This window comes from Pelophylax lessonae, assembly GCF_965119305.1.
Source record: "Pelophylax lessonae genome assembly, chromosome: 4".
NCBI lineage: Eukaryota > Metazoa > Chordata > Amphibia > Anura > Ranidae > Pelophylax > Pelophylax lessonae.
Genome location: NC_138771.1, coordinates 445,943,950 through 445,967,085, shown reverse-complemented (window position 1 = coordinate 445,967,085; position 23,136 = coordinate 445,943,950). Strand labels below are relative to the sequence as shown.

At 42.0% G+C, this 23,136-nt stretch overlaps 1 protein-coding gene across 2 annotated transcripts in view; it reads left to right on the top strand.

Annotated features, from left to right (window-relative positions):
• The window catches only part of TBC1D9B (TBC1 domain family member 9B), a 147,952-nt gene that overhangs the window by 14,858 nt on the left and 109,958 nt on the right, over positions 1-23,136 (top strand). For both annotated transcript variants that reach the window (XM_082253132.1, XM_082253131.1), the window contains exons 2-3: positions 8,461-8,571; positions 20,251-20,369. In XM_082253132.1, the coding sequence (XP_082109258.1) occupies positions 8,461-8,571; positions 20,251-20,369 (230 nt within the window). The remainder of the gene's footprint in view (positions 1-8,460; positions 8,572-20,250; positions 20,370-23,136) is intronic.

Below are 23,136 nucleotides of genomic sequence, written 5' to 3'. Positions count from 1 at the left end.
TGCTTGACAGATTGCGTCAGGCACTCCTCCAGCATCTGTTCACTTGTTCTGTGTCTCACAAATGTTCTTCTGTGTGATCCAAACACCTTACACTTACAAGATTCGTCTGTCCGTAGCACTTTTTTCCAATCTTCCTCTGTCTAATGTCTGTGTTCTTTTGCCCATCCTAATCTTTTCCTTTTTATTGGCCAGTCTCAGATATAGCTTTTTCTTTGCCACTCTGCCTAGAAGGCCAGCATCCCGGAGTCGCCTCTTCACTGTGGACGTTGAGACTGGCGTTTTGCCATTTAATGCCAGTTGAGGACCTCTGAGGCGTCTATTTCTCAAACTAGAGACTCTAATGTACTTGTCCTCCTGTTTTGTTGTTCACCAGGACCTCCCACTTCTCTTTCTCTTCTGGTTAGAGCCCGTTTGTGCTGTTCTCTGAAGAGAGTAATATACACCGTTGTAGGAAATCTGCAGTATCTTGGCATTTTCTCACATGGACTAGCCTTCATTTCTCAGAATAAGAATAGACTGTTGAGTTTCAGAACAAAGTTCTGTTTTCTGACCATTTTGAGAGTATAATGGAACCCACAAATGCTGATGTTCCAGATACTCAACTAGCTCAAAGGTAGGCCAGTTTTATAGCTTCTCTAATCAGCACAACAGTTTCCAGCTGTGCTAACATAATTGCACAAGGGTTTTGTAATCATCAATTAGCCTTTTAACTACGGATCGACATTATCGGCAAGGCCGATATATCGAGGGCCGATATGCACTTTTCCAATATATCATCGGCCCCGGAGGTTACTGATATTGCCGATATTTGGGGAAATTGCATGTACCGGAGTGATGCCTGCAGCTAGAGGCATCACCCCGGTACCAGCATCCATAGCCGACGGTCGGCTGTCTTGTAATGACAACTGATGCGGCTGAGAAGCCGCTCGGCTGACATTGCAAGGAACGAGAGGAGACGTTCCACCCCCCCCTCTTCCGCCGCCTTACGCGGCTCGCCCGGGTCTTCCGTCCCACCAGAATATATACAAAAATATTTACAAAAATGTGAGGGGTGTACCCAATTTTGTGAGATACTGTGTGTATGTGTGTATATGTGTGTGTGTGTGTGTGTGTGTGTGTATATATATATATATATATATATGTATATATATATATATATATATATATATATATATAATGTGTGTGTATATATGTATACGCACACACACTATATTACCAAAAGTATTGGGACGCCTGCCTTTACACCCACATGAACTTTAGTGGCATCCTAGTCTTAGTCCTTTGGGTTCATTATTGAGTTGGCCCACTCTTTGCAGCTATAACAGCTTCAACTCTTCTGGGAAGGCTGTCCACAAGTTTTATTAGTGTGTCTATGGGAATGTTCGACCATTCTTCCAGAAGCGCATTTGTGAGGAAAGGGACTGATGTTGGACAGGAAGGCTGGCTTGCAGTCTCCACTCTAATTCATCCCAAAGGTGTTCTATCGGGTTGGTGTCAGGACTCTGTGCAGGCCAGTCAAGTTCCTCCACCCCAAACTCGCTCATCCATGTCTTTATGGAACTTGCTTTTGTACACTGGTCCAAATCATTTGGAGGATTTTTGTGTGGTGTTGTTATTTAGGGGTTGGGCCTGGCCTCTTAGTTCCAGTGGAGGGAACTCTTAAGGAATCAGCATACCAAGACATTTTGGACAATTTCATGCTCCCAACTTTGTAGGAACAGTTTGGGGAAGACCCCTTCCTGTTCCTACATGATTGTGCACCAGTGCACAGAGCAAGGTCCATAAAGACATGGATGAGCGCGTTTGGGGTGGAGGAAGTTGACTGGCCTGCACAGAATCCTGACCTTAACCCATTAAAACACCTTTGGGATGAATTAGAGCGGAGACTTAGAGCCAGGCCTTCTCGCCCAACATCAGTGCCTGATCTCACAAATGTATTTCTGGAAGAATGGTCAAACATTCCTATAGACACACACCTAAACCTCGTGGACAGCCTTCCTAGAAGAGTTGAAGCTATAGCTGCAAGGGTGGGCTAACTCAATATTGAACCCTACGGACGAAGAATGGAATGGCATTAAAGTTCATGTTCGTGTAAAGGCAGGTGTCCCAATACTTTTGGTAATATAGTGTGTGTAAAAAAAATTTAATATGTATAATCAGTAACCACCCCTCCTCCTCCCTTGTGTCAGCTTGCAGCTTCATAACCGGGTGCCCACTCGTGCGGCGCATCCTGGATTGATGGATGCAGTCTTATGGGACCTGTCAGTGTCCCAGAAGACTGCAGGGGGCAGGAGAACTTCCATTCCAAACAGAAGTGGGAGCAGGTACCGGTCAAAATTGGATACCTGCTTCCCCCCCGCGCCTCAATAGTGCCAATTGTGCAAGAGGAGCGGGAAACGAGTCCTTAAAGCAGAAATTGCACTTTAAAGTGGAACTCCACCCAAAAGGGGAAGTTCACCCTTAAGCATAATACCTGCATCTACAGACATCCATGATCTAACACTAACTTATCTAACCCTGTAAAGAAGAAATCTTGTATACATACTATTTTTTAAAGCCGATCTGGTCTCCATCGGCCGAAGCTCTGCGGAGGACACAGCCCACAATGGCTGTGAAATGAATGGGGAGTGATGTCACCCATAGACCTACTATGGGGCTTCTGTTGTCGGCTGTATCATCTACATCCACCTCCACAGCGAAGCCGCGGCTGACAGCTCAGTGTGGGATCGGATTGGATCAGAATGGCTTCATAAAAGTTATATATACTGATTTCATCTTTACTGGGCTAGATAGGTTAGTGTTAGATTATGGATGTCTGTAGATCAGGTATGTCCAAAGTCCGGCCCCACAGGTAATTTGGAAAAATCTATTGTTGTGGCCCTTGCGAATCCCTGAGCGCTGCTCAGGACCCCTGGGATCTCTGGATCTTTCAACGCCGCGGGACTGCATGTATGCCATATTAGTTCTTTTACCATTAATTTTATACATCCTCTTATCAGCCCTCAAATTTTCCAATCGCCTACTCGCATTTTGCGAGTGGAAAATTATTTAGGGCGAGCGTGGGGCTGCTCCGGCCGGGTGCCGCTCGGGGGAAGAGGAAAGCCGATGGACGGGATTACCATAGAGCGGGGATCGTGCCCATCAATGCTCTTACCAGTGCAGGGGAAGAGAGAGGAGAGGAAGAGGAAATCTGGCCGGATAATCACAAAGCACGATCGTTCCGCTGTAACAGCTTTCATTGTAATTGCCGGGCGCTCGCAGACACACACAGTCCCGCCTCCTAGCCCGGCTTCTTTGATAGACAGCACACCTGGCCAACTGGGACGTGTGACGTCTATCAAAGGAGTCGGGCTAGGAGGCGGGACTGTGTGTGTCTGCGAGCGCCCGGCAATTACAATGAAAGCTGTTACAGCGGAATGATCGTGCTTTGTGATTATCCGGCCAGATTTCCTCTTCCTCTCCTCTCTCTTCCCCTGCACTGGTAAGTGCATTGACGGGCACAAGTGAAGCTGCATTACTGGGCCCAATTAAAGCTGCATTGATGGCACAGTTAAAGCTGCATTGATGGCACAGTTAAAGCTGCATTGATGGCACAGTTAAAGCTGCATTGATGGCACAGTTAAAGCTGCATTGATGGCACAGTTAAAGCTGCATTGATGGCACAGTTAAAGCTGCATTGATGGCACAGTTAAAGCTGCATCGATGGCACAGTTAAAGCTGCATTGGAGGGAACAGGTGAAGCTGCATTGAAGGGCACATTTAAAGCTGCATTGAAGGGCACGGGTAAAGCTGCATTGATGGGCACGGTTGAAGCTGCATTGAGGGGCACGTGTGAAGCTGCATTGATGGGCACGGGTGAAGCTGCATTGAGGGGCTCGGATGAAGCTGCATTGAGGGGCTCGGATGAAGCTGCATTGAGGGGCTCGGATGAAGCTGCATTGAGGGGCTCGGATGAAGCTGCATTGGCGGGCATGGGTGATGTTGCATTGACAGGTATGGATGAGGTTGCATTGACGGGAACGGGTGAGGTTGCATTGACGGGCACAGGGGAGGCTGCATTGACAGGCACAGGGGAGGCTGCATTGATGGACACAGGGGAGGCTGCATTGATGGGCGCTTGTGAGGCTGCATTGATGGGCACTGGTGAGGCTGCACTGATGGGCACTGGTGAGGTTTCACTGATGGGCACTGATAAGCTTCATTGATGCTGCTGCACTGATGGGCACTGGTAGGCTGCATTGATGGGCACTGATAATGTTGTTATTAATATTTATTTTTATAACTTCTGCAATAATGCAAAAACATTTAACAGTGTCATTCTATGAGATAATTTATCAAGGTGTGTTTAGGGGCGGGACAGGGTAGGAGTTGGGTGGGGCAACTGGTGGCGAGTAACACTTAAGGCCTGGCTAGTAGCTCAGGACTTAAAATTTTGAGCCCTGCTCTTATATATGCTACTGTTTTGAATGACTTATACTCAAAATGATGGTCCATCCTGGCCCGCTGCATCCAATTCCATTTTTTTCCTGTTACTTTTTAATACACTATTGTTAACATAGGAAAAATTGGTGAATTAACCAAAAATGAACTGCGCAAAGTGGATAGTATTTGGTAATGTTGCACTGATAAGTGCTAAATAGACTTTTGTAAAATTAATAAATATTAAATTGGTGAGTATGCAGTTTGTGGGAATCTCTTCCGCACTGCAAGCAGCAACAAAAAACGTGTGAAATGTGATAAATATGAGACAAAAGGGGTTAATATTGCGCTCAACAATATTGCTCACAATAAAGTGCTAATGTGCATAAATATAATAGCCGATATGGGATCTAAGATTGCTAAAACCATTAATGGCATCAACTACAACAATGGATAAAAGCAAAATACCAGCTTGTATGTAAAAAATAAATAAATAGATAAAGTCCTTAAAGTGCTCAATTCAAAGTGATGAATATTCTCAGCAAAGTGAACAGCGTGGACTTGGTGGGAATGATTAAAACCTTCACCTCAAAACCTTCACCCAGTGCTTTGATTAGGTACTTCTTACCAGAGGAATATGACCCCTTAATTACAGGGGGTCATAATCAGCATTGATATCCATAAAGGCTCCAAGCCATCTTTATCACTGTCTTCTCATCGGCAGTGAAATATCTCAGCCACTTTCTCAGTCACGTGTGGCCGGAACGCGGTGACGTCTTTCCGGGTTGAGATGCGCATGCGCATTGAGGCAAGGAGCTGATGTCCCATAATCGGAGTTTCCTATAAGTACCTGGTCATATTTAATTGCCGATGAGAAGACAGTGGTATTTTGCTTTTATCCATTGTTGTAGTTGATGCTATTAATGGTTTTAGCAATCTTAGATCCCATATCGGCTATTATATTTATGCACATTAGCACTTTATTGTGAGCAATATTGTTGAGCTCAATATTCACCTCTTTTGTCTCTCACTATTGTTAACACCCACCGTCTGCCCCCGCCAGCTTTATATCCCTTGCTCAAAATGGCCTCGGACTCCCTGATTAAGGAGCACCAAAAAACACAAATAAATCCGGCGCTGGTATGACAGGACCAGCGCCCTCTCCATGATAATTGGCATAACACCTGGGGGTCAAGTAGCAGCTGTGTGCGAACAAAACACACCTGGAGGGATGTTCCAAAGTATTAGTTACTCAAGGGTTAACCACATATAAGCGCTATATGAACCCACTGATGATGATTACTGATGGCAGCAATAATAGTCATGAATGATGTCAATGTAGTAAATAGAACATTGAAAAGTTGTCGGGACAACCACACGGGAAGCAGGCACTCCTCACGCTACCCTGGCTCCCATGCATTGGGCCACCACACATGCCACTCACCACCAGCGGCTCTATAGCGGTTCAAGCCTCGTTTTCGTCGTCCTTCACCCCCCCCCAGAGTCTGACGTGACGCCTGGGTCCCCTTCTTGGTCGACACTCATCGTGGGTGATTGGAGCGGCCACAGACAGCGATCCTCCTTGCCTCCTATACCGGGCATTGTGTGACCCTTTTCCACCCTTCCCTGTCCAGGATTGAGGCATTCCGTTATCCTCTCCTCACAGCCCGAGGGAGGCACAACTGTCCACACTGCTGCATTGTTCCTGGCTGGTTTTATGCCTTCACACACACTGGATGGTCACCAAGCTGTGAGTTTTTAACCCCTTATTTTGGCTTCACCATTGCAGATCCAGGGGGGGGTCATTGTACAAGGTGGACTGCTGTTTTATACATGGACCTGATTTTGAATAAAACTTTTCAAATGTTCTATTTTACTACATTGACATCATTCATGACTATTATTGCTGCCATCATTAATCATCATCGGTGGTTTCATATAGCGCTTATATTTGATTAACCCTTGTGTGACTGATTAGGGAGCACGCATGCTCCAAATTGAGATGGATAAGTTGGAAAATCTCAGTTAATGTCAGTTGGTCTAAATCAGTTCTAAATATATTTGGACACAACATGTATACTTGGTGTTATGTTCCTGTTCATATTTTTTTTAACTTAAAAGTTGAGAGAACTTTTATTACCAATAATACTGTATGTAATGTACTTTACAATGTTCCTGACATATATTTCAGCTTCCTGGAATTTTTTTTTTTATCTGGCCTTCAGATATGAAAGGCAGAGTGATTTAACACCTGTTTAGATTTGTCATCCATGTGACGAAATGAAAAGTATGCCATTTGCAATAAACTTTGCATAAAATTGTTAATTTGCATTTCATTTTAATGGTCCAAAGAATGCCAGGCAAAATGGTCGGCCCTAACGCGTGTTCACTTCATCAAATCTGGCCCTCTTTGAAAAAAGGTTGGACACCCCTACTGTAGATGCAGTGATTTTAGTGTTAAGGGGAACTTCTACTTTAAAGTCATTGTAAATGATCAACTTGTAAAACCAACCCATTCAGTTTAAAATAGAAATGAAAGGCAAAACATTTGTGTATAGACATAAATACTTTTTTTTTTTTTTTGTAGGTGATCACCCTGTTCCCTTTGTTCTCAGATGCATAAGAGCTGGGGGAGGAGTAACAGCAGCACACTAATCTTCCCAGTGAATGGCTGTGCAGGGGAGGTGTGTCAGGACAAGTCTGATCATTGGAGTAGAGCAGGCTGAGTTTCCAGCACAGCTAGAGAACTGTCCATGCTGTGCTCTCCTGCCTAGCGTCGTCAGTTTTTAACAGGAAAGCAAAGGGACTGGCAGGAACTCCAGTAATTTCACACAAAGGAATCAATACAAAGAGATCAGGATACTTTCTCATACAATGGGTACAGAAGCCACATATCAAGAATATGACATTTTGAGTTTACATATTTAACCACTTGCCAACCACCAGTAGTACATATACCTATATGTCATTTCGTGCACTAGCCAGTGGGAGCACAACTAGAGCCAGAGGGTGCACCAATCAGCGCGTCCGGCAGACGTGATGTCTGCGGGCCACCCGCGGTCTCTCTCAGAGCGACAGAATGGTGGTCTGCTGATTTAAACATGGCAGACTGCTGTTCTGTCAGAGATGAACACAGGGATTTTGTGTTCCTGCTATTTAGGAATACAGATCTCTGTGTTCTAGTCAGTCCTTCCACAACACAGTTAGAAAGCAACCCATAGGGACACACTTAACCCTTTGATCGCCCCTGGTGTTAACCCCCTTCCCTGCCAGTGTCATTAGTAAAATAACTGCATATTTTTTTAGCACTGATTACTGTAGTAATGTCACTGGTCCCCTCAAAAGTGTCAAGTCTCTGAACTGTCAGCCGCAATCCTGCTAAAAATCCCTGATTGCCGCCATTACTAGTAAAAAATAAATAAAAATGCCATAAATCTATCCCCTAGATTGTAGAAGCTAGAACACTTATAATTTTTTTCCCCAAAAATATGTAGCAGAATAGATATTGGCCTAAAATTATAAAAAAAAAAAAAAAAAAAAATAGAATTTTTTATTGGCTGTGCTTTTTATAGCAGAAAGTAAAATATATTGTGTTTTTTTTTTGTCGCTCCTTTTTTTTGTTTATAGCGCAAAAAATAAAAACTGCAGAGGTCATCAAATAACACCAAAAGAAAACTCTATTTGTGGGGAAAAAAGGACATAAATCTTTTTTGGGTACAGGGTCACATGGCCGCACAATTGTCAGTTAAATTAAGGCAGTGCCGTATCATATCGGGGGTAAAACCTTTCTGGTCCAGAAGTGGTTAATCTGCAAGGAAGACAAATCTGGTCTCTGTTTTTGTTTAGGAGCTGAGATTTAGTTTAACCAAGGTGGGGGAGGTTCCTCTTTAGGTCCATTGTTGCCACAACAGCTAGAAATAATCTCTGGGCTTGTCACATGGCGGAGATACCACAAGCAGTCACATGGCACTCACAAACAACTTCTGTTTTGAAACCATTTTTCGCCCATATTAACTCCTGTTATTTACTGTTTTTCTTTAGGCCTGCTGGTGGGGACACTGGATGTCGTACTGGACTCAAGTGCACGTGTGGCTCCCTACCGAATCTTACACCAAACCCAGGAATCTCAGATCTATTGGACTGTGGCTTGTGGTGCGTGTGTATACACTGCATAATGTAATGACAAGTCTAAGCTGATTTACATTTGGGTGGAACATATATCTAAATATATTTTTTAAGTGTAATAATACTACTTTTTTATATATAAAAATACATTTTACAGTAAATATATTGTATAAATTGTGTGAACATGGCAAAATTTTGCAAGGGCCAATCTACCCAGAACAAATATTGTAAAGCTTAACTCTGGGCACAAGAATAAAAAAAAACTACCCTTGTCGTGCAACGCAAAATACACACATACACACACACTCCTTCTCCGCTTATAATGTAGGGCTAATAGCCTGTGATTGCCTGTGATGAAACTGAAGAAGCACCAGAGAGCCAGTGATAACTTGATTTTTTACATGGCACGTTTTAATAAATAAATGCCTTCTTTAGCCCTAATTCACACTGATGCGATGCACAATACGCTGAAATTTCTGTGAGGTTCCCGCACTGTATAGCAATCGCACTCTGCTAATGGGATCTGCTGCGGGTGTTATTTAAAGCGCTTGTAAACCCGAAAACGAAAAAAAAAAAAAACCTGCAAGACAAAGGCATAATGAGCTAGTATGCATCGCATACTAGCTCATTATGTATTACTTACCTTAGAACGAAGCCCCGACACGGACCCCCGGACATCGCTGCGGGCGCCGCCATGATCCCTCGGCGTCTCTTCCGGGTTCGGCGGCTCCGGCGCTGTGATTGGCCAGAGCCGCGATGACGTCACTCCCGCGCATGCGCGCGGGAGTGATTTTCCGGCATGCTCCCGGCAAGGAAAACTGAAGGTCCCCCCGGACCTTCAGAGCGCATGCGCCGCTCGCGTGAGCGGCTGCATGCACTGCAAATATCTCCTAAACCGTGCCGGTTTAGGAGATATTAATTGTACCTACAGGTAAGCCTTATTATAGACTTGCCTGTAGGTAAAAGTGTCAAAAAGCGGGATACTACCGCTTTAACCACTTTACAACCGGAGGATTTTGCTGTCTTCCGTCCAGGCCACTTTTTGCGATTCGGCGCTGTGCGACTTCAACTGACAATTGCGCGGTCGTGCGACGCCGTACCCAAACGAAATTTACGTCCTTTTTTTCCCACAAACAGAGCTTTCTTTTGGTGGTATTTGATCACCTGTGCGATTTTTACTTTTTGCGCTATAAACAAAAAAAGAGCGTTTATTTTGAAAAAATAACAATATTTTTCACATTTTTTTATATGAAATTCCCCCCAAAAAAGATGTAAAAACCAATTTTTTTAAAAGTTTTTGGCCAATTTGTTTTATGCTACATATGTTTGGTAAAAAAAATCGCAATAAGCGTATTTTGATTGGTTTGCGCAAAAGTTATTGCGTTTACTAACAAAGGGAAAGATTTCTGTCATTTTTGGTGTTTTTTTTTTAACGCGTAATGGCGGCGATCTGCGATTTTTTTTGCGGGACTGCGACATTGCGGCGGACAGACCGGACCCCTGACTGACATTTTTGACACTTTTGGGGGTACCAGTGACATTACTGCAGTAATCAGTGCTATATATATGCACTGTTACTGTAAAAATGACACTGGCAGGGAAGGGGTTAATTTTATTGGAGAGGGAGGGGTTAATGTATGCCTGGTGCTTACTGACGTGTAGGGGGGGAGGTGACTATGTGATTCATGGACAGATCGGATGTCCAGCTATGCTGAACAGTCCGATCTGTCACTCCCTGTCACTATGGAGATCCGCCCGCTGTGTTTACACACAGCGGGCGGATCTCCAGACTCGATCCCCGACGATCGGGTAAGAGCAGCGGCGATCGCCGCTGCTCCTCCCCTGGCCCGACTCCCGCTGTGAATGAAAACAGCGGGAGCGAGCCTCCGGCGGCGCGCAAGCGCCGCCCAGAAGGGGAGGAGTCCAGTCACGTTAATACTACGTGGCTGGACGGGAACGAGCCACTCTGCCGCAGTAGTATTACTGTGAGCGGTAGTAGAGTGGTTAAACGGTAAGGACACCGCAAAAGCAGCTCACAAATCAGTGGTTTTGCTTGGACCGGATTACATGAGTGTGATCAAAATAAAAGCTGCCTGCACCCCTTCATATGAATGGGCTCAAATCACACCCCATGAAATTGCATGTGATTTGCACTGGAATGGGGTGAGATGCCTGTGTGATACACATGCATTGTGACAGTGTGAACCGGGGCTTAATATGTATTTGTAGCCAAAACATTTCTTTTCTTTTTGGATAGAGTAGGGCAGGGCCGGGACAAGGGATGGGCTGGAGGGACGGTTGCCCTGGGCGCAATGGTTTATTGCAGGGATTGGGGGGGCATCTTGACCCTAAACCTAAGGGGGGGGGGCGCACTTGGCACTGGATTACTTTGTCCCGGCACTGGAGTAGGGAGAGGGTTAAAATCCCTGTCCGTTTTATTTTGTGCTTTGGATGCAACAGGAATTTAGAGGGGTTCCTCTCTAAGGCTAAATTCACACTGGCATTAAAAGCAGGTGTTTGGAGGGTGTTAAAAACGCCCCTCAAATGCAAATGATAAAATTGACAACACACAGTGCTGTTAACATTATCAAAAAATGAAGCGCTAGCCTCGCCTTGCAATTTGAGCCTCATGTTTAGTCAGTTTGAAGCCTTTCAATGCCTCCCATTCAAGTCTATGGTAATGCTTCAAAAACGCTCTGGCAGGCATTTGCGGTGCAGTTACAGGGCAATAAAATTAGTTTATTTCCTGTCACTTTCCATTGTGGAGCAGTTGTAACACGCCTTAATGCTCATCTAACGCTTCAAAACTACACATAGGGCGTTTAGGGAGCGTTTTTTTTACTCGTCATTAACACTCGTAAAACGCCAGTCTAATGCCCATGCTAAAGCTCATTAATGTGAGTCTAACATCCATACTAACACTATAGGAGCCTTAGAAATGTAGTCAAGTGTGAACAAGGATTTACCCTCACTTCATATTTTGATGATAACTGTAATATTTAGCATTTCCTGCCATTTTCTGTCCCAGTGAAAGGTCACTAGGACATATAAAAATTCCTACTCTACCCAGCTGGGACATATACAGCAATAAAAACTTAAATGGGGTTTTAAAAACAGTTTGCGCAGCGCTTTACAATGTGAGGGAAGACAATACAGTTACAATACAATTCAATACAGGAGGAACTAGAGGGCCCTGATCATTAGAGCTTACTGTAAGCAGGGCCATCCAATTCCTCCTGTATTGAATTGTAATGTCTTCCCTCATATTGTAAAGCGCTGCGCAAACTGTTGGCGCTATATAAATCCTGTATAATAATAATAATAATAATAATAATAATCCTTCCCTATCCAAAAAGAAATACATTTTATATTTATAATACGCTTTAGAGTGTAACTGCACGTTTGGTGCAGTCACACTCATATTGGAGCATTCCCTGTCCCCAGCCCTTCTCCAGTTTCTCCACAACTCCCCTGTCCTCAGTCTATTGATATAATCCCTGATGAGGCCTCTCAAAATTTTCTGAGCCAGGCCCGCAGATGGGCTGTGCATTTTACCTTCAGGGCCTGTTCTCTCTGCCAAAACACTCCTGTGCAGGTAGCTGTAAGTTTTTGGCTGCAGTGACAGGACGGCGTGAGGTGTGTTCAGTGCAACACACAATTCCTTTTCTTTGTCAACTTTATTTGAAGTGCACAAACTGACACTTCATATTGTTGCACTGCCTACCTGTGTGCTGTGATAAAATGCAGCATATCTACATTTTATTGCAGCTTTCTGTACTGCATTTCCAGGCTGCAATGCAGCACAAACAGAACACATAGAAAACAATTGCTTTCTATGTGCGCTAGTGATCACTGGCATTCTTCCAGTGCAGAAAACTGCCAGTCACTGCATTGTTTGAACGATGCCTCAATCCTATGGAGAGTTAAGCTGGCCATACACGCGCAGAATTTCGGCCGTTTGCAGACTGAACGATTATTCGTCAGTCGAAAGCGAATTGGCCACTAACTTACAGAATAAACTCTTTCACATAATCGTTTTCATGATCATAATGATCGTTTGATAACACGCACAATACGAGTCAGAATATTATTTTTGTTTCAATTTTACCATACACGTAACAACTTTTGTAGAAACAATAAAAGTTTTCGCTATGGATCCATCGACATTAGCCGGGCACACGATCGAAATCGTCGGTAAACTTGTGTTCACTAACGGCTCGATTTTCGAACGATCTTTCCTAAAACTACCATTTTCGGCCGAAATTCTGTGCGTGTATGGCCAGCATTAGTACTCTGCTGGAGTCATATTGAATTAACTTTCCTTAAGAGTGGATAGAATACAGTGCTTGCACATGCCTGGCTCAGATTTTGACAAGTGGCCTACTGGCTTTGTCAGGGATATTTCACCCGACAAATGAGTATAAGCCTTGCTTCACATCGTGAACTGCATGTGAATCGCACAGGAAGCGCACCACATTCCCATGCAATTCACATGCGATTCAGTGCAGTGTGATTTGTGATCAGTTTGGGGTGTCATTAAGATTGCACTGACACCCGCTGCAGATCGCAAGTGTCACTGTACCAAAGGTTTCCAAATGGATTCCAGGAAGTAAATGCTACATGAATCCTCTGTCCTTACTCAAGATGGCCTCAGCCAGAAATGCTAAGGGGATGTTTTTTTTTTTTTTTCAAAGTGATTTTTTCAACAAAATAAAGAATGGAGACCTAGATGGATGGGGGAGTTTGCTTTGAGTATTAAAAATGAGCAAATGTTTCAGCTCAAAAAATGAGACTTAATACTGAGTACAAGGAAAACCATATAGTACAAAAGCTATACAGTATAGTGGTTGTGCATACTATAAGCCTTGGCTGTTACAAACTGTGTATATCGAGAGGTATACCCAAGACATTCAATAGCTATCCAACATATATCCTATTTGATATTCCAGCATTAAACAAGCATATATGGTAAACTTCATGCAATTGTGGATGAAGAGGGGTGCGTGAACTGATTAGGGGATAACCAGGTTTTTTAGGGGACCAGGTTTTTTTCCTATGACCTCTGCTATGTTTATAGATGAGCGCTTTTCTCCGTAAATTTGGAGAGTTTGCTTTAAATATTAAAAATGGTTTAAATGATGTTTTTGATTTCTGGCGATCAGATACACAGTGAAGATCCACTTTAAAGTATCTATCCACACTTGTGCACGCACATTATCATGCATACACTACAAAGCATGGTACATGAATGAAGAAACCCGCCTTCCCTTCCGCACACCACAATGCACAAATGTGAATGCACTATGCGTTGTAGTACACTGTACTGGCAAAACATTATGCCTTTTATTTGTGCGTTGAGGCTCATTAAAGGGTCCATTATAAAGTGAATGAGATTCCCTTAACACATTGCACATGCATTGAGCTAAGACACAGAGAAAGAGATGTACACCGCTCAGGCAGTTGGAACTTCACAGCCAGCCATGGGTGCAGGACCTCGGATCGCCACCGCAAACAGGATACAAGAGAAATGGCCGCACACCAAGCTATGAACAAGCAGGCTGTGTGTCGTGTGAAACATGTCTACTATCCATTTTGCGGTACCTTGCATCCTTGTTCAATAAAGCCTTTCATCGTGAGCTATTGCTTGGTGTGCTGCCATTTCTCTTGTAACATGCATTGAGCTTACAGATTGCTGCAGCTGGAGTGTGACTTTATGAAGTAGAGTTGGCAGGGAGAGAGATCAGATATGAGAACATGGTGAGTGATTCACCCTAGTGGAAGCAGAACAAGCTGTCATCATGTATCCCTTCAGCCAGGAGTAAGTTTTGTGTGTTTGTGGAGGGGGGTTCTATTGCTTGAAACCCGCATTTAATAGCCCATAAAACGCAGGCACCGGTGGAGTAAAGAATGCAGTATCCAGTACATAGCACTCTTCACTCTGCTATAAACTTGCCCAGCAGGTTTTTTTTTCTCATGTAAATGTAGAAAATGTCAACCTAATTGCAACCTCTCTTATCAGTGCTTGTTAACTTTTTAAAATGCTTTTTTCAATATATAGGTTGCAAATCTTATATCAACAAGGGGCAGCTTGTTGTACATACGTACACAAGCTGTCCTTTTTAGTTGTGCCTTGCTGATCCTCTTATGCAAGTGCGAATCTATAGGATAGGGTCTGTATAACAACAATAAACTCTTTAAAGACTCTGTGAATCATCCTCAGTGCTCACTGATAGCCTCAGGTCATGTGATCTAGGTTTTTATTCTCTGCAAAATAGAGATTTCTCAACCCAGTAACTTGATTAGGTAATGCTGACATGTGCCCTAGTTATTGCTGTAAAGTATAATTCTTAACAATAGTACACTTCAAAAGGAAACCTGTCAGCAATAGCTGACTGTTATTGTCCTCAATTACACACAAGCAGGGAAGTACTTATCCACTGCTTAGGAACTAGTATATGGCTTGTAAACTAAACAATAGCAGCTTCCAGCAGATGGGTATTTAGCTTAAAGCGGAGTTCCATTAGTTTTTAAGTTTATTTAAAGTCAGCAGCTACAAGCAGTGTAGCTGCTGACCTTTAATAAACACACACACTTGCCTGTCCCATGATCCAGCTATTTGGCCACCTAAAGCCTCACTCCTCTCTCTCACCTCTCCCCGGCGCAGGCATCACAAGTGTGGGCACCCCACTGTGAGAGTTTGCATCTTCACAGCCTGGTGCGCATGCGCAAGTCAGCTGTGTCTCCTCAATGGCCGGGCAATCTTCTGGGACCTGTGACGTGTCCTAGAAGATTGCAGGGAGGGGCAGAGGAGAACTTGCGCTCGGATCGCCTAAGCGCCCCAAGTGGGAGCTGGGTATGTGTCAAACCCCCCCCCCCCCCCAAAAAAAAAAATGACATGCCAAATGTGGCATGTAAGGGTGGTGATGAGCGCTTAAACCGGAAGTTCTATTTTTGGGTGGGACTCCGCTTTAATGGCAGATTCCCTTTTTAAAACAATTGAAAGTGGAAAGCGATTGAAATCTGATTTTCCGTGCTCTCATAAAGTACCAGCTGCTGCATTAGGCTCATGGCAGGTTTGCTTTAAAGCATTTGGCGAAAAATAAAAAAATAAAATGGAGCCTGCAAAACAAGGTTATTCTGTTTCCGGGGCCATAGCTGTTGAAGAGAGCAAAGTAAGAGGTAAGTATTAAAGTAACACTATAGACCAAACCTTTTTCTTTTTTTCATTTTGGATAGAGCAAGGGAGGGTTATGACCTGCAAATTTTTGGGAATTCCTCGGGGACCCCCAGGTCACCAGAACCAGTGTCCCCATTGGAAGATTTCCACTGTAATACTTTTCTGGGGAAAACTCAAGATTTAGGATTTTTTTTACTTTCACTTAAAATGAAAATAGTAAACAGGATGAATAAAGAGGGGAAATCCCCTAATGGGGGCACAAACAGCAATATAAAACCCGACAAGCATTCTAATTCCTCTCCACTCTATCCAAAACTAAAATGAAAACTTTGCCTTTACTGTAGTTACACTAGGCTAAATTAGGCTAAGTTTAGATATGCTATCATGGCTCTGCAGTTGATCACTTTTCAGGGGTATTTGACAGGCGGTGAGGAGGCGATATGTCACTTCTTCACTGCTTAATTTAACCCTGTAAATGCCACCACACCGTGCTGCAACCACTTGCGTTACACACTGTTGCAGGGCAGTGGAAAGTATCATGGCCGCAGCATATGTACACCTCTGTCTGGCTTCCTTTGCAGCTTAAGGTGAGCTGTAAAAACACAGCTCAAGTCCCTGTTTTTACCGCCCTCCAAAGATTGTCCCTTCTATTTCTGTATATGGATGATGGCACTGTAATTCTTTTATTAGAAAAAAAAAAAACAGCTGGTCACATGTTCAAAAAAAAAAAAAAAAACAGCCTTTGAAATACAATTCAAACAAATATTTTCAATAAACTGTTTTAAGTTGTCATAGAAATATATATCTGTATTATTTTTTGCCAATAACATGGTGTGGGCGGATTTCTGACAGGCACACGCTGTGTGTTTCAAGGGTTCCTTCATGGTAAAAAAAAAAAAAAAAAGATGCTGCAGTATGTAACTGGCAGGTTCTCTTTATACACATCCTTATATTAGGAAAGGGGTGATCTCATCACTTATAATTAAAACAGATATCATGCACTTGCGGAAATGTGGTACGACTGACAAATGATTCATAAGCAAATGACATTCCTATTGCATAAAGAGAATTACATGCCACTTTGGTTTCAATAAAATTGTTCCAGCTGATTTTGGCTTCTCACGTAGTAATTTATAGAGCCCGTCCCCTTTCTACCGCCGTAAGCAATATTGTGCTACTTTTCCCACTTCCATTGTTTGACTACGTTTTGTCGGTGCAGAAATAAAGGAGCTCATACAGCACTAGTTCAAAACAATGGAACACCAGACACTACTTGAACTTGTTTGCAGATTATCGAACGATCTGTCGTCCGTTTTTTGTGGCATGCTAGTCTGATGTGGAAAGTGAAGAGGTTATTTTCATACGAATTTTCCCGTACGACAGAATTCTACTTCAGAAGTGATGTCATGTGTTGGATTGCTTTGTATGTGTTCTTTCGTCTCTGAGCATGCCTAGTCTTGCTCTTAAGATTTTTTTCCATCGAAATCTGTACTAATGAGAGGAAAATCGGACGTTGTATTACGGACAACAAAAATTTTATAGCCTGCACATCAGGATTTTGTCAGCCGAAAAGTCGGAGTCGGCTGTCGAAAGCACCATACTAACAATCCGAAAATCGGCAGATCGGTCGTCGGACGAAATTTCCTTTCAGATTTTCTTATCGTGTGTACGGGCCTTAAGAGAGTGTGAAGAGCAGAGAGATTTATTTTTAACACAGTCTTTGAAGGTGCAGTAAGGGTTGGGATGATCCTAAATATTTAATAAGCTTTTGCTATTGACATTTTGGGAAATATGCATTTCAGTAATGTTATATTGAATTTGGAAATATTCATTTTGGAAATATTCAATAATTTATTAAGAGTTGGTAAATGGATGTACTAAACACACATATACCAAAAATGTAATCAGTAATGCATTAAAGTGCAGTAGTTAATTTCTCTAGCCACTAAAAGTACAGATTTTAAGAAAATGGATTTTTAGTTATTAGTATAATTATAAAGCAGTGAATCAGACTTTATCCAAACGTTCACCGCAGGTGAATCAGTGGTTGCATGAGGTTTAAACGTCACCACAAGGGAATGTTTGGTGAAAATCACATTCACTGCTTTATAAATATACCCCCAAGTATAAGCATATGTTTAAAACCTCATGAATGATTTTTCCTTATTGAATCCTGGCCAGAATGTATTACTGACCGATCTACACACTGTGTAAAATCTGCATAAAAACTACAATGATTTCCAAATCTCATAAACCCATATTTTATTCACAATAGTAAATAGAAAACAAATCAAACGTTTAAACTGAGAAAAGGTACCTTTTTTTAGGAAAAAAAAGTTGGTTTTGAAATTGATGGCAGCAACATGTTTCCAACAAGTTGGGACAGAGCAACAAAAGGCTGGCACAGTAAAGTGGTACTCACAGGGAAGAGCTGGAAAAACAAGCAACAGGTCAGTAACATGATTGGGTATAAAAAGAGCATCTTAGAGAGTCAGAGTATCTCAGAAGTAAAGATGGGCAGAGGTTTAGCAATCTGTGAAAAGCTACGTCTAAAAATTGTCGCACAATTTCAGTATAATGTTCCTCAACATAAAATTGCGAACACTTTAAATATATAATTGTCTACAGTACATAATATAATGGAGAAAATCTCTGTGCACAAGGGAGAAGGCCGAAACACAATATTGGATGCTCCGGATCTTAGGGCCCTCAGGTAGTACTGCATTAAAAACCGGCATAATTTTGTAATAGACATGACATGCCGTCCAAATATGGAGGTTAAAGCTCTATCATGCAAAGAAGAAATCCTATATGAACATGATCCAGAAATGCCTCCCATCTTCTCTGGGGCAAAGCACATTTAACCACTTCAATACCAGGAACTTTTACCCCCTTCCTGCCCAGGCCAATTTTCAGCTTTCAGTGCTGTCACAATTTGAATGACAATTGTGCGGTCATGCAGTTCTGAACCTATAAGAAATTTTTTAATCCAATTTTTTTCACACAAATAAAGCTTTCTTTTGGTGGTATTTAATCACCACTGTTTTTTTTTTTTTTGTTTTTTGTTTTTTTTTTGTTTTTTTTGCTAAACAAACGAGCATAGACAAAAGATTTTTGAAAAAAATAAATACATTTTTTTTTTTAGTTTCTGTAATAAAATTTAGCAAATAGGTAATTTGGCTCCTTCCCTGATGGGTACTGATGGGGCTGAACTAATGATCAGTGCCCTGATTATCTTTGGTACATGTCCCCTATCACACTTGCCCCATTCCCGACTCTCCTCTACTCCTGTGACAGCAATGAGGAAGGGAATGGCGATAACCGGCAAGTATGTTTACATGTGATCAGCTGTGATTGGACGCAGCTGATCACATGGTAAAGGGCCACTGTGATTGGCCCTTTACCGTGATCTTTGATCAACTGTGTCCAAATAACACAGCGATCACAGAGTGCGCCCCAGGGGGCGTGGTTCTGGGAGGATGTCCATGGACGCCCTCCTGAAATAATAGAGCTGTGCTGTAGCCATCTTTCGGCTATAGCGCAGGTGTGATGTGGTTCAAATGGGATGTTCTAAAGTAGAGGAGAGGGGCCTTCCGGCTTGTTATCAGCACTGCGCTCAAAAACCTGCTTCTCTGATGGTATGGGGGTGCATTTGGTCGTATGGAATGGGCAGGCAGCATCGATGCTTAAAGCTATATCCAGGTATTAAAGCCGCATCCAGATGACATCTTTTTCAGGGAAAGCCTTGCATATTTCAGCAGAACAATGCTAAACCACATACTGCATCTATGACAACAGCGTGGCTTTGTAATAGAAGAATCCAGGTGCTTAACTGGCCTGCCTGCAGTCCAGACCTTTCACCAATTAAAAATATTTGGTGCATCTTGAAACAAAAAAATACAACAAAGAAGACCCAGGACTGTTGAGCAGTTAGAATCCTATATCAGGCAAGAATGGAACAACATTCTTCTTCCAAAAATCCAGCAACTAGTCTCCTCAGTTCCCAAATGTTTCAGAGTGTTGTATTTATGTGTTTCACCGTGGTAAACATGGTCCTGTCCCAACTTTTTCTGAGATGTGCTGCTGCCATTAATTTCAAAATTACCATATTTTTTTAATTTTCTTACATGTTCTCAGTTTTAACATTTGATATGTTTTTTATTGTAAATAAAATTTGGGTTTATGAGATTTGCAAATCTGCATAAAAACAGAATGCAACGATTTTACACAACATCTCAACTTTTTTGGAATCGAGGTTGTAAACATTGCCCCATCCATCTACAGTATTTGTGTAAAGTACTCATGGCTTTTAAGGTCTGAAACCTTTGAAGCTTAGCCAATCAGACATGGTTTGAGAGAATGTGGATATATTTTGTCCTGAGCTCAAACATCTTCACCCTTTTATATCATGTTAAAAGTAATATTTATATAGTACGTTTTCAATAAGTGGCCTTTCCAGATATTTGGAGCAGAAGAAGATGGCCATTTGATGTTTTTTTTTGTGGGTCCTAACATATATTTTTCTTCAGGGTCATCACGTAAAGAGATCACTGAACACTGGGAATGGTTGGAAAATAATCTGCTTCAAACTCTTTCCATCTTTGAAAATGAAGATGACATAACTACCTTCGTCAAAGGGAAAATTCACGTAAGCCAATTCACTGCTCATACTGTGGAATCTTTTTGTTTGCTATTTTTTCATCCATATCCGATATCTTTTGACTAAATGTGAACTTTAGTGCCGGTTCACACTGGTGCGATGCGGGGACCCTGCAAATCCTCTCGCTACAACTTTCACGGCTATAACGTTCGCACAACCTATGTATGATTTTGCCTCTGCGCGTGAGCACTTGGGGGGTGGGACGCTACCTTTTTTTCATTTTTATTTTATTTAAAAGAAATTATTTTTACACTGTTCCTTTAAAAAAAAAAAAAAAAAAATCACTATTATTGCTATTACAAGAAATCTAAACATCCCTTGTGATAAGATCTCTTCTCCACCCTTAAAAACATCAGATCTAATCCAGAAGTGACATCATGACGTCCCTTCCGGCCTCCTAGATCATAGAGGTGATCAGTTGATCTAGTCTCTCTTCCACCTCTATGGCCAGCCATTCAAACTGTTGAATCATTTCCTGGGCTTTCTAGTAAGAACAGTAAGCAGGGGGGGGGGGGGGTATCCCCAGATGATCCCTTCTGCTGTTTCTAAAAGCGATCCAGCGGCTAATCAGCTGCTTGGAAAGATTTTACCGGAAACAGAATCGCCAGCTTAAAAAAACAATACTGGGTTTGACAGCTGCATCCATTGCCCTGGTAAACCGCTTTAAGACTGCAACATTGTGTGTATATATACGTATTGTGGTCTTGAAATTGTTAAAGGAGCACTCTAAACATTAAGAAAGCTAATCGGAGACCTTCCGTTTGTAACCAAAGCTTTATATGTATGTAGGTATGTATGTAAAATGATCCTGTTGACTCCATTATGAATTTAGACTTTTTATATGTAATCCATATGCTTTTTAATGCCACCAGTCTTATGTAGAAATCATTGTGTGTTCCTGTGTTTTGACTAATGCTTTTTTTATCTGTTAGGGCTGGTCCACACCACAATTTCTGTATTCCAGATTCCTTTTTGCATGCATGTTTTTGATGCTCTACAGTGGTTTTTTTCCCCTTTTATTTTTTATGTGCATTCTAGTGGGTTTTTGTCATGCTCTGGTGCATCTTGTAGCCTTCCAGGTGAGTTCCATATAGCAAAAATGGAGCATGTTAAACTTTTGTTGACTGCACTGGAAGGCACTGCACTAGGGTGAGCTAGGGCCATTGGAATACATAGAAAACACTGTACCTGCTTTTTTGATGCAGAATAAAAATGCACTTTGCTGCATCTGTTGTAAATATTTTAAAATTATAAACCTGTTATACTAGTAGTATTATTTCTAGTATAGTGCAGCCAATGGCTCCTGCTGCTGGTTGTGTGTCCTGTGAGGGCCCTGCTGCAGAAAGTCACAATGCTGGATCGAGATAGGACTCGGGTAAGTACATAGGGAGGTGAGGGTGCGATACTACTACTGAGGCATTTTCTTTCCTAATGTTTTCCCTGCATTAGGGTAAAAACTTGCCTTTAGAATGACTTTAAATAAATGTAATTGCGTATATCCCTCCAAACTATTTAGTTTTATTCACATGACTGATTGTCTTGACATTTTTTAACATTGTAGATCCTGGAGCTGAATCCTAGACGCAATAGTAGACCTTATACTCCTGTTTACTGTTAGTTGGATATAAAAGCAGTATTTCGATTACAAGTCCACCCACTGGATTTTGTGTGGGTGATGGTAAGGTAATTCCCATGAATTACATTTCTGGAGACTCCCATGGCAAGAGATCCACATTAGATGAGTTTGTCCAACTTTTAGAGCCATGCGGAAATTGTCAAGTTATAATGTTCTACCAGTTGATTTTCCATAAGCAAAAAGGACAATCTAGCAGTAAAATAGTTTAAATAAGGAAAGCGGGGAGGGGAGAAAATTTTTTAAAATAAAACTTGCTTTGACAGTGTTTGATTCAACCCATTGATGAACAATCAAAACTAAAAAAAATCTCTTGAAGAGAGTTATTTGAAACTTTAGCTTCTTCCTAAAATTACGGAATATGTGTTCCAAATGGAGGTTAATAGTAGATTGCACAAATCAGTCCATTCTTTGACCACAAAGTCCGAAAGTCTTACAGTGAAACATTTATAAAATTGTAAAGGTTACCTTTTTTTTATTTTATTTTAGAACCACATGTTTCTGGATATGCTTAAAAATTCAGAGGCAGAGATATCTTAATGTTGTACATTTAAACAGACCTATGTTGTAATTTTATGAGCAGAGGATAGTATATGTCATAAAAAGGGCTTGGTTGTATCATATGAGTTTAAAAAAAGGTCAGATATCACAATGCAGAATTGCAGTTGGAAGTAATTCTATCTCTCGCTCTCTCTTTTTTGAATTTTAATTGAAATGTGTGCCTATTTGATTTTGTTTCACAAAATCAAAAAAAACAATGGAGGGGGGTAGGTAGGCAGTCAATTCTGTAAAGAATGTTCTTCACGTAGTACACCGTAAAATAGTACTAATCTGGGCAAATTTTTTTTGTTCGTTTTTGTCTATGGGTCCTAGAGAGCTGAGATATACTCGCCTACACCTTCAATTGTCCCAGCCCAAGACTGGTCCCTTTGGCTCCGGCCTCCCCCTGTGGTCCAACGGTCTTGTACAGTGGACTATTCCTGACATCATCACGCCCATAGACAAGCTCCGGACGTGAAACAGTACATCGCTGGTCAAGGGGGGAGCGCAGTTTTACGGGGGATCGAAGGATCGGATGTGTGTAGACTCTGTGTTTACCTCTAGACAGCCCCACTGCATGGG